This window comes from Oryza brachyantha, chromosome 12, assembly GCF_000231095.2.
Source record: "Oryza brachyantha chromosome 12, ObraRS2, whole genome shotgun sequence".
Classification (NCBI taxonomy): Eukaryota; Viridiplantae; Streptophyta; class Magnoliopsida; order Poales; family Poaceae; genus Oryza; species Oryza brachyantha.
Genome location: NC_023174.2, coordinates 8,036,404 through 8,048,575, shown reverse-complemented (window position 1 = coordinate 8,048,575; position 12,172 = coordinate 8,036,404). Strand labels below are relative to the sequence as shown.

Sequence of the window (12,172 nt, the reverse complement as noted above, 5' to 3'; positions counted from 1 at the left end):
TTTTAATAATTAATAATAAAATTAATCATATATTAATACACTACTAAGTTTCTATGCCACCCCTTACCCGAACGCAGCCTAAGGGTATAGTTGAGCGAAGCAAAATTCACGTATTAAGGCCTGACAGTGGCAGAATCCAATCACCGCGGGGCAGTTTAATAGGGCCAATCTTCCATCTGATGGGACTCATGGGCCTGGGCCCAGTGGAGCACTCACGGCCCCGTTAGCTGCTTGGGGATCCCGGTCCTTCGCGAATCCCAGCCGTTCATATACTCTATTCGGACGGGCTATCCCAGCCGCACGATCGAGCCGCACGAGTATATAATCCCCGCTCCTCGCGTACATAGGGTTCCTTCCCTTCCGCGCCGCGCCCACCCAAACACGCGAGCGAGCGAGGCAGCGCCGCCGCCGACGGAATCGCGCAGGCCGAGCGCTCCGAGGAGAGGCAGCGTCAGCCATGGCCGTGGGGAAGAACAAGCGTATCTCGAAGGGGAAGAAGGGATCCAAGAAGAAGACGTGAGTTTCTCTCTCCCCCACATCTCCTCCTCCTCCCTCTCGGTCTTGCTTGCCACGGCGCATGGGTGTTGATGCGGCTTCTTCCTTCGTGCAGCGTCGATCCCTTCGCCAAGAAAGATTGGTACGACATCAAGGCCCCATCGGTGTTCAACGTGAGGAACGTCGGGAAGACGCTCGTGTCTAGGACACAGGGCACAAAGGTATCGCGCTCCTTGCTTCCCTGCGCTTGGGATCTCTATTTTTAGTGTTTTGTTCCGCACTAAGGAGTTGCTTCGCCTTGTCCATTGTCATGCGTTTGTCTTTGTGCTTGCGCACCGCATACGGTAGGATCTGTATCTAGAATGGAATAAGAGAGCATGAGATTATGGGATATGAATCCGCTATAAAAAGGCATATTTCTGAAAAGAATTACTCAGGCATGAGCTCTGTTGTAGATACATAAAACCAATCAGATATGCATGTGACCTGTACAACTAAGTAAAATATTGATTCTGATATCCATGTTTCTGCCCTATATGCTTGCTTTATTACAGAGGACTATATGCTTTTCTTTTTCGGCTAATGTTAAAAATAGGGACTGTCTATAGAGCAACCGGCTAAAAATTTTGTAGGTTTCAGCTGAATTTTGTATCATCAGATCAGGCATGTGTCAACCATCCAATGCACTTGCTCTGAGCACGTGTGGAGCAGATTAGCAAAGAGCGTGTGTTGCTGACTGATATTTTTTTGACACATTTTGATGTTTAGCCTATTTATAGGCTGACTTTATATGTTTTAAGCCCAATTTCACATATTTAGACCACTAAAACTTAAGCCACTATAATCCATCAAATAAACAAAGTGATAATCTTGATCTATGTAAAGATCTGTTAGGACACAAAATGATAATCTCAATCTGTGTAAACATCTGTTTGGACAAAAAATCTAGTGTGGTTTGCTCTAGCCCAATAAACGTATTTTGCTTTGATACAAAATAAACCAAGCATAAAATAAAGGGAACTTAGACAACCAGGATTGAACTGAGAAAAAGTTTTAAGCTTCACACATCTTTGTACATGCTTCTTTGAGCTCCTCTATTTCTTTGCTTTGTACTATCTTTGCCTTGAATAGATTCTAGCCATCCTTTGAGGTGCTCAAAAGGAGGCTGCATCAAATAGAAAAAAAACATACACAGGTTATCTTTGCAAGGTTGAAAAAACTAGCAATGTTCCAGCACCCTCATAAAAAAGTTCACAAAAATCTAAATAGATATACATGCATCATGCAAGAAGTACTGCTGCATCTGGGATTTGGTTGCTCTGTTCCCTTCTGTAGCATAATCAACTCCAAGTCCTTATAGTTTTGTTGTTAGTCATAAAGACAACCACAGTAGTGCTAATAGCTGTAGTAGCATTCTTAAAAAAGTGGCACATGAATTTCGGAGTGAAATTTGTGGCCACAAAAATCAGAATGAGTAATGGCTTATTCTTAAAAAAATGGCGCATGTACAAAAGCACTGAACTGAATTTAGTCCATATCTAAATCATGCATTATATATTTCATAAAGAATTGATCACTGCATCATGTAGAACTGTTGTTGACAGTCAATGTCGTACCATGCTAGGTGAATTTTTGACACAGAATTTAGTGAACTTAAACTAATCATACTAATTGTTGATAGTTCAAATGTAGTGCCATGCTAGGTGAAATTTTGACACAGAATTGGTGAACTTAAACTAATCATACTAACTGCTAAAGTAAGAACTTCCAAGTACTGACCAAATACAGGATAGCTGAAAGTTTGACAAAACTAGTCTATGACTGAATTATTCAGCACTTAAATTAACTGTGTTATTCCCAACTTTATTATGGAGTAAAAGTTCCCCATCCAGAAAGTTTATATGTTAATTGTGGAATAAAATTTCTCCATTCAGGGATGTTATATGTTAGGTTCCTAGTCATCTAGAGAACAATTAGTTCAAGGTTAGTTCAGTATGAAAATTATCGTTTAGAATGTTCAGAAAACACAGGAGCTAAGCAGAGAATTGCATGGACAAGTGCCACACTGAAATGCATGAAAGGAGAATGACACTGGATTTTCAGAGTGAGAGCACCAAAAGAAAAAAAAACTTACAGAATAGTTGTACTCACATTGCTATAAGCTGACTGAGGTAATGTGAAATTTAGCTTCACCTTTTGCTCACCCTCATCCGTTTCCACAATGTACAGTTCTTGCATTCTAAATAAAACACACCCTGACACCCTGATTGTAGGATATACATGTGGTCGTTAGCAGATCCCTGAATGTAGTTCTTCAATTGCATATGTTCCTTTATTTGCTGGTTTATCAGGGTTTACTTTAAGTCACCTGTGTCATAATATCATTGTAAGACAATTAAATATTTATACTTCCTTCGTTTTAGATTGCTTCAGAGGGTCTCAAACATCGCGTGTTCGAGGTTTCCTTGGCTGATCTGCAGAACGATGAGGATCAGGCGTACCGTAAAATCAGACTTCGTGCTGAGGATGTTCAAGGCAAGAACGTTCTTACAAACTTCTGGGTAATGATTCTATCACAATGCAAAATTGCTTCTGTAGGTTGTGTTTTTTGTTGCTAACCAGTTCTACTGTAGGGGATGGATTTTACAACTGACAAGCTCAGGTCATTGGTGAAGAAGTGGCAGACGCTCATTGAGGCTCATGTGGACGTTAAGACCACCGATAACTACATGCTTCGGCTGTTCTGTATTGGCTTCACCAAGAGGAGGCCAAACCAAGTGAAACGTACCTGCTATGCTCAAGCAAGCCAGATTAGACAGGTAATCTTGATTGATTTATAGTGGGTTTGCTATTTTTGAGCTGCTCATTTACCATATTTGATTGTCTGTGTAGATCCGACGCAAGATGGTGGAGATAATGGCGAACCAGGCATCGTCCTGTGACTTGAAGGAGCTCGTGTCAAAGTTCATTCCTGAGGTGATTGGGAAGGAAATCGAGAAGTCCACATCAAGCATCTTTCCGCTTCAGAATGTCTTCGTGCGCAAGGTCAAGATCCTCAAGGCCCCAAAATTTGACCTGGGGAAGCTTATGGAGGTGAATGTTATAATATAATCCATTTTGTTGTTGAGTTATGATGTGAATCGTCATTCTAATGTGGTTTGTGGCTTGTTCCAGGTGCACGGGGATTATACCAAGGAAGATGTTGGTATGAAGCTCGAGAGGCCTGCAGAAGATGAAGCTGTGGCAGGACAGGAGGTCTCTGCGGAGTAGCTTATCCCTTGTTTTGCAGAAACTTTTTGATCTGTTCGAAGCAAAAACTTTTCTAGATGGCTGGCCAAGACTTAATGATAAGACCTGTTTTGCTTTGCTAGATTGCTGGCCAATACTTAATGATAAGACCTGGTAATCGCGATCCACAGATTGCTTTAGAATGATTAGGAAGTCTTTGTTTTTTGATACTATCAAGGGTGTCCAGCCGTGAAAAAGTGCCCCTTTCCGAAACAAAAGGAGATCAAAACAAAGAATATATGCCCGTCTCTTACGACCTTGACGATGCTACGTGGCGTTCATAGGCTCTCGCCGCCAATTCCTGCCGTCCACACATCCTTGACCTCGCTCAACAGCGCTGGCGAGGAGTGTCGTCTGCATGCAGTAGCATGAGTAGGCGTTTGGTGATTCTGTACGGTCTCACGCGCCTTCGTTCTCTTCACCTTGTTTAATGTCACCTTTGTCACTGGTGAGGAGCGCGTCCGCTGTATGTCGATGAATGGAGCCCTGTGATTAATTATTAATTATTAAAAAATATAAAATAGATTATGGATTTGCTAGTTTTTAGTTGCCTGAAAACTACTGAAATCTCAGTCAAAATTTCTGGCCGTTGATTGTCTTCAAGATTCGTGCAAACCATCTCGTTTTTTTGTGTCAGCGATCTAAACTATGACAAAAAAGTGCTTGGACATGTGCTTTAAGAAGTGACCAGATTTCTTGTCCGACTGAGTTTTTGTTTACTAATCGTTGTTAACTAGTTTTTCATATTGTTCATATCATTGATTTTACATGGATTTAATGTTTAATTTTGTCTATTGTTTAATTACACGTGAATCACCTTTTGACTTACCAGATTAATTCAACCAGTGTTATTCTAGTTTATAATGCAAGTTCATCTAGAGGTTATAAATTTTTACTCCGTGCAAGCAACCTAATGAAAATGAATTAGTGGGTGCAATTCATTCTGCAGTAGAAAAGCTTTATTCCATTTATATGAATTAATGCTTTTACTTTGTTACATGCAATTGTTGGCTCAAAACACATTGTAAGTTAGCAAGGGCTATTAACTGTTTTTTCTATTCTAATGGAAAACGGTAGCAAATTACAATACATGTATATTTTTTCGGTTGCAGAATACTTGTATAAAAATTGCACAAGTTAATAATGTGCAAGTTACAACAAATTTTGTTGTAAGTAGTAAAATAGCCTCAATATATAGCCTACTTGGCTCTATATTATCTGCGCACCTGAAGAATTTACTGGTTTTAGATGGTTGTCAAAGTTCCCATGACAATAGGAGATAATGCTTTCTTGATTAAATTTTCATTGTAATTGTGCGTGGATGCAGGCTTTCAATTCCTTTTTTAATTGTCTAATTTGTTGAGAAGATTTTAGTTGTCAAATCCTAAATGTTAACTAGTTGTGATGACTAAATACTTAGATGTTTGCATCCATTCAGCAATTAAATTGATCGGCAACTAGTTTCATTTATGTAAGATCAGTTATGGTTCACTCTAGCCTTTACCAGCTCATATGATTTTCCTAGTAGATATATATGATGGAGTTGAAAATTGGAAAATTTAGACAATTATTAGAGGACAACAATGGCAGATTGCTCAGATTTGTGCTTTGAAGTTCAAAATGCTGTTGCTTTTTAATTTGTTACGGTTCATATGCATGTGCAATTTTTAAATTGACCACTTGCAGTTGTAGATGAGACCATATGTAAATTTTAGGTGTCTTTTTTATGGAAAATTTGCAACCGTGTCATTATGATTTTATAAAGTCATGTGAGACACATATGAGTCAATAACACGTGGGCAAGAATGACATATATCCAATTTAGCAAAATTATAATGATAGTCTCGTAATTTTCCTTTTTTAACCAGAAAGTTCAAAAGTTGTTCATTTTCAATTATTATTGGACAACAATTACAGATTGATCGGACTGTGCTTTAAGGTCAAACTGCAGTTGCTATCTCAAATTGTTACGGTTCATATGTATGTGCAATTTTTAAATTAACCACTTGCAATTATAGGAGTCATATGTAACTTTTTGACAATCTGAAAAATGATGGATAGGTTGAATTTGTTATACCTGGATCGGCAGCTCATATGATTTTAGTCAAATTGCAGTTTTATTTCAAGTTCTTATAGTTCAAATTTTAAACAGAAGGAACCATACATGATTCACAAAGCCCAAAAAAATTACAAGGAAGACAGATCTGGCCTGTTATCACCTAACGAGCATGCACGTATGCCGTTTTCCTTTTTTCAATACACACCATTGATACGAAATCCAACGGTGGGAGAAAAGGTGACTGAAATTTTTTTAAATCTCATGCGGTGAAGACTAGACGGTCCCAATAGATTAATATGATTTTTCAAAACAACTTTCCTATAGAAAATTTTCACAAAAATATACCGTTTAGCAGTTCGGAAAGCATACGCGTAAAAAAAAGATTAGATAACTTATCTGGGGTGGCCGAACACGGCTCTGGTACATTAAGGTACCATCGATATGTTATATCATGCATGATACCAAAGTATCATATGTAGGGAGGGAGGTATCACAACCATACACGGTACATATGAGGTAGCATGGTAGGGAGGTACTATGTTACTTAGCCATGGTACCATGCTTGATATCTTGAGGTATTATACATGGTACATATAAGATATCGGTTTATCACATAAATATTGATTAAAGTTGTCAAATAATCTCTGGTCACATACAAAGGCCGTGTTCGTTTAATGGCTGATAAGTTAACTTATCATGACACGGAAAACGTAATAATAGATTAATACATGATTAATTAATTATTAATTATTAAAAAATATAAAATAGATTAATATGATTTTTTAAAACAACTTTGTTATAGAAAATTTTTATAAAAATATACTGTTTAGCAGTTCGAAAATTATGCACGCGAAAAACAAAGGAGTAAGTTAACTTATAGGGCCGAACGCGGCCAAACTTGTCCCTGGAGTAAGATGCTAGAGATAAAGAAAGAAACCAGTCATCATAAAATGAGATGATAAATTTATCCATGTTCTTTAAGTATCGATGGAGTCTTTAGGGAAGGAGGAGAATAACAGATAAGAGACCTATTACTAAGTAGCATTTCCGATAAGTTTATCATCACATCTGTTTAGAGTATATATTTTCAAATTTATACTGTTATTTTTTTTCATTTACAACATCCTTCGTCACAAAAAAGAACACGTTTTAAGTTAAATGATAGCGGTAGTATTTTGTTTCTTTTGTAAGATTGCGGATCATCTCATCTGTTTAATATATATATTTTCAAATTTATACTAGTTAATTTTTTTTTCATTTACAACATCCTTCGTCACAAAAAAGAACACGTTTTAAGTTAAATGATAGCGGTAGTATTTTGTTTCTTTTGTAAGATTGCGGAACTTTTGTTTGAAATTGGCAACCCCTTTCCAAATACAAATACAAAACAAAAGTTCGTTTTCTATACAGACCTTTCCAAATCGATCGACTCTTGTATACGCTCCCCTCCCACGGCCCCAAATATCAGCAAACAATAGTCAAATTTTTAATTTTGCTCTGAAAATTCTATTTGGAATTTTGATAGAATTCAGATATTTTTGGAAATTTGGAGTTTTAGTCACCTAATATTTTTCGCTAGACCTTTTAGTTTGAACCCTTCATCTCACAGCAACATTCCAATTATCTCACAGCAACAAAACCGTCTAGGTAAATTTTCAAAGAAACTTGATTGCTGGGAAATTTCACAAGCCCCAGGCATGGTTCAGATAAACGACTCACTTAAACCGTAACAGTACAGAAACATAATAGTCACATGGCTGAAACCTATTCGCTGTGAGCAGCAAACACATCAGAAAGCCTTCATTCATTCATCACAGGCTTGTTCTCACTTGCCTTGGGCCTCTGCTCCTTTGGCTTTTGCTCTTCCATTTTCCTGTCATCCCAAACCCAATAAGATTAGAAACAGTATATGAACAAGTTCGCAAAGGTTATGACTGATGTGCACAGAATGGAAACAATGCATCCAACCGTTACTTTCGAATTACATGTACCTAAAGCGTTGAAGGAAGATTATTTTCTTCTGAGTTCAGGTTGTTATAGACAAAAGTAGTCAACGAAGCTTATTTCTTTGACCTGTACCTTGCTCTACCAAATTAAGCGCTAGGACATTACATCAAACTATAATGGCTCCTCCTTAAAGGGCATTAAAAATCAGGATATCCTACGAGGCGCAAAACATTAAGGCAGGCACATGTACAATTATCGCCTCCTACCATCAAACATAGACAGATCATGTGATTCCCTCCGTAAATATTTTCTGTGCCTCTAATAGAGTTTTTGGCCAGTGGCAAAAGCAAATAATACTAATGGTATGGAAAACTGACGTGGCGAAATTTGTGACAAAAGTTAGAAGTAGATCTTACTTCGTGGAAGAAGCTAAATGTTCCCATTCAACAAGGCCTAATGTAGAACAACATTATAATCACACAGCCAATTGAGACTATGAAATAAGTTTTTTGGCTAACTTAAAACACCATTTAGGACCAAGAATTTAAGAGTAAGTGACAAAACTGGTAAGGCACTTTGACAACATTTGTTGAATGCAAACTAGTTTGAATAACTACTGTAATAATCAAACAATGCAAGACACAAGTTGCTGCAAAGACAAGTCCATTTATGCAAACTGCAGGGAAAGGCATGCGCGTCAAACGAAGCTCTTTCCATGAAGAGTGTTGGCTGCTGAGGACCATTCCATGGAACAGGACAACTTTCAACGCACAAAAACACGGATTTGGATCGTCTGCCTTCGAGGGGTGAAGGCACGGTGGTGCAGTCAAGCAATCCTCACCTTCCAACAAAAATCAGCGGCTCACATGTGTGCGTATGTACATAGAGTATAGAATGAGCCAGTCTATCAAAGCAAATTGAAGAAGGTTTGCCCAGGAAATGTCAGCTTATGCATATAAAGCATTTGCTCGGCTAAACATCATCTGGAAGCCTCCAACTGATTAGTGCTAAACTGCTAATTCACCTGATTAAAAATACGTATAATCTCACCAAGATGTTGAGAATGCTGGACTGCAGGCACAAGTTGTAGAAGAGAGCAGTTCTAGGACCAACATAAGTGATTTTGGACAATATGGGTTCATAAATACCTCAACTCAACTGTTAATGGTAATAAAACAATATTCCAGCCGTTTCATATTATAAGACTTTCTATTATTGCCTAGATTCATCAATACATCAATGTATATGTTTTGTATATGTGTTTAAATTCATAAACACACATACGAATCTAGACAAAATCAGAAAGTCTTATAATGTGGAACGGAGGGAATAATAAGCTAAAAGCATATATGTAGTGACTACAATGCTAATAAGATATTTTTAACACTGGTTCAACTTTACAGGGGCCGAATACAAAGGAGCTGGTACGGAAGACATGTGTCATTTTAGCTATGGCAATGCTTTTGTTCTTGTCAATCCTATGCTCTAGTCATAATTTCTTTTGCCCTGTGATGTGATTTGGCATTCTACTGTGTAATGAAACATGTTATTTAAAACTCATGAGTTGCCTTGCATTTTATTTTGGTGAGATTATACGATTTTTAGTCACGTGAATTAGCAGTTTAGCACTAATTAGTTGAAGACTTTCAGATGATGTTTAGCCGAGCAAATGTTTTATATACATAAACTGGTATTTCTTGGACCAAGCCTTTTTCCATTTGCTCTAGTAGACCGGCACATTCTATACTCGTACACACGTCCACATTTGAGCCACTGATTTTTGTTGGACGGTGAGGATTGTTTGACTGCACCACTATACCTTCACCCCTCGAAGGCAGACGATCCAAATCCCAAAAACACTTGATTTTTTTTCTGCTTTTCTTTTTCTTAGTAAGTCGATCCTTCTTAAAATAAAGTAACCCTTTGACTAATTGCTTCTTGCCTGGTCACACAGCATATGCTCTGCTATGAAACGCAGTTTGAATCTAGCACAATGGCACGCATGACACAAGAAATTGTGCTAAAAACGGCTCTACTAGATCAAATGTTTTGCATGAACGGGTGCCACTCACCTCTGAACCAGATCGATCCAAATAAGTACTGAAACAATGAGCCCCATATCCTTAGGAAGCTTTTAGGGTAAGCGAGAGCAACGCTAAAAGGAATCCACCACAAATCGGCCACGGAGAAACCTTTAATCTCGTCGATTATCGCCAAGAAACCGACCGGCGATACGGGGCTTTAATCTCTTCGATCATCGACGACAAACCGCGCGGCGAATCGTTTGGAACAGATCAAGAAGCGGTCCGCGAAGGCGGGGAGGAGCGAGACGTTACCTCTTGTCGGAGGAGGCGCCACCCTTCTGGCTGAGGAAGGAGCGGAAGAGGGGGGAGTTCACGTCGTAGATCATCTTCGCCGCTGCTTCGTCTCCTTCGCCGCTGCCGCCGCCGCCGCCGGTGCAAGTCGCTAGGGTTTCACGGGGTGTCTGGAATTTGGAGTATGAAGGGGCAGATGGCACGACTTGCCGCCGCTTCTGTATAAGAGAGGCTCTCCTGTGGGCACATGTAGGCCCATCCTGGCCCGTCATGGCCCAATGCGATGTGTTACCCAAGCCTGACTCATGCAGCGACGGACGCACGATTAGTACGGAATTTTTTAAACTCATGCACCTTATTTAGTAAAGGTAAAGAAGAGTACACGTGTAATGAGTAGTCTTTGATATCTAGAATTAAACTGCATGCACCAGTAGTTTTATAAAGAGGGCCGTTGAAGATAGCTAAATTAACTTAAGCTTAGGACTTTTGCAACAAAGGATTTTAGAAGATCCAAAAAATGCAATCAAATCCTTCGTTGCTTCTTCGCCTGGACGAAGACACCTATGGCGATGACGACGATGATTTGAAGACCACAAGCAGCTGTAGATGAACGCCAAAAAACAAATCCAAAAGGAGCATCCGATGGAGGTTGAGGCTTTATTGAATGCAATAAGAAAGTTCAGCCACACCCTAAAGATCCGTCTATGTTGACGAAGAAAGTCAATGTTCTTGTGGATGGATCGCCAGATATGAAGATGAAGACCGGCACAGCCCGCTGAAACGCAAACATGCAGCACATTCAGTTGAAGACGCCATGAGAAAACTCGGAGCTGCCACCACAGAGGATCCACTCCACTAAGACAAAAGGATGTGACGCCGGCGACCTCTTGAGCTACACAGAGAAAGAAAAATACAAACAAAGTAAAAGGGTTGACCCTACTACGGGATATATCCAACTACCTGAAACCCCCCTTGCCGAGACGAGACGAGCGCGCGGTGGGAGGGAAACGGAGCGAGAGGCAGAGCTTCCTTCGGCCTGTGGGAGGGGGAGGCGACCGCAGCGGGAGGGAACAGAGGCGGCGGGAGGAGGTGGTGGCGGCGGTGGGATCGAACGGAGCGAGAACCGGAGCTTCCTTCGGCCGAGCTCCGATTACTATTGATTCACTCGGTCACTCATCTCTTCAATTGGTGCGACTTATTACTTATTCTCTCGTTAGGATAAATCTAATAATCCAAAATTATCATTGTCATGCCCTGAGTTTTACTCAAGCCAAGAATTAATTAAATAATACATTAAAAATAAATTGTTTAATTAAAGTTCAGGAGAAAAACCCGGTGTAATTTAATTTAATTTAATTGGAAGCTTTTCGGAATGATCTAAAATGTTACGAAAGCATTTTAAATCATTAACAGGATTTATATTTAAATTGCAGTAAATAAAATTTGCTTAAATAAACTTAATAAAAATCGGCAAAATTGGAGGCATTTTTTTCCTCCTTACCTTTTCTTTTCTTTTTCACTCCTTTCTTTCTCCCTTTTTTCCCTTTTCTTTTTCTCTTTTCCTTTTTTTTCCTCCCTAGCCGAACTCCCCTCTGCCTCCCCCTTGGCCGACCCTATCCCCTCCTTCCCCTGTCGTACTCTCCTCTCCCACCTCCATGCAGTGCCGCACTTCTCTCCCTCCTCCACGGCCAAACAACCAGCCCCATCTCTATCTCCACCTAAAAAATCAATTCCAATTAATTAGGACTCTATTACTTATCACTTTGAAATTTTACCTAATTCCTTTTTAATAGGAGATGGATAACTAGATTTATCTCTAGCTCTTCCCTATAAATACCCCCATAGCCTTGCCTCTTTTCCCCGTCTCCCTCTCCTGTGCACCTCGAGCCGCCTTCTGTCTAGAAGCCGCGTCCCTGCTGCTCCCTGTTCGCAGCACGTCATCGGCTGGTTTCTCTCCACCAAATCTCAGGTTCGCATATATTTTATTCATGCGAATCAATCTAAATTCATCTACCGTTTAATTGTTTAGGTTTTCTAGACGAACAGCGAGGAATAGCAGCAATCCATC

The 12,172-nt window shown here is 39.6% G+C and overlaps 2 protein-coding genes across 2 annotated transcripts; one reads left to right on the top strand and one right to left on the bottom strand.

Moving 5' to 3' along the window:
- Positions 1-343: 343 nt before the first annotated feature.
- Positions 344-3,953, top strand: LOC102703446 (40S ribosomal protein S3a-like). The gene is made up of 6 exons (XM_006663908.3): positions 344-516; positions 611-716; positions 2,919-3,056; positions 3,129-3,314; positions 3,388-3,588; positions 3,670-3,953. Exons 1-6 carry the CDS (start codon positions 458-460, stop codon positions 3,763-3,765), a joined length of 786 nt encoding a protein of 261 aa, XP_006663971.1. The 5' UTR covers positions 344-457; the 3' UTR covers positions 3,766-3,953.
- A 3,471-nt stretch (positions 3,954-7,424) lies between these two features.
- On the bottom strand, positions 7,425-10,391 carry LOC107305465. Its single transcript, XM_015843296.1, has 2 exons — positions 10,126-10,391; positions 7,425-7,715 (listed from the first exon to the last, which is right to left on the bottom strand). Exons 1-2 carry the CDS (start codon positions 10,374-10,376, stop codon positions 7,643-7,645), a joined length of 324 nt encoding a protein of 107 aa, XP_015698782.1. The 5' UTR covers positions 10,377-10,391; the 3' UTR covers positions 7,425-7,642.
- Positions 10,392-12,172: the final 1,781 nt, after the last annotated feature.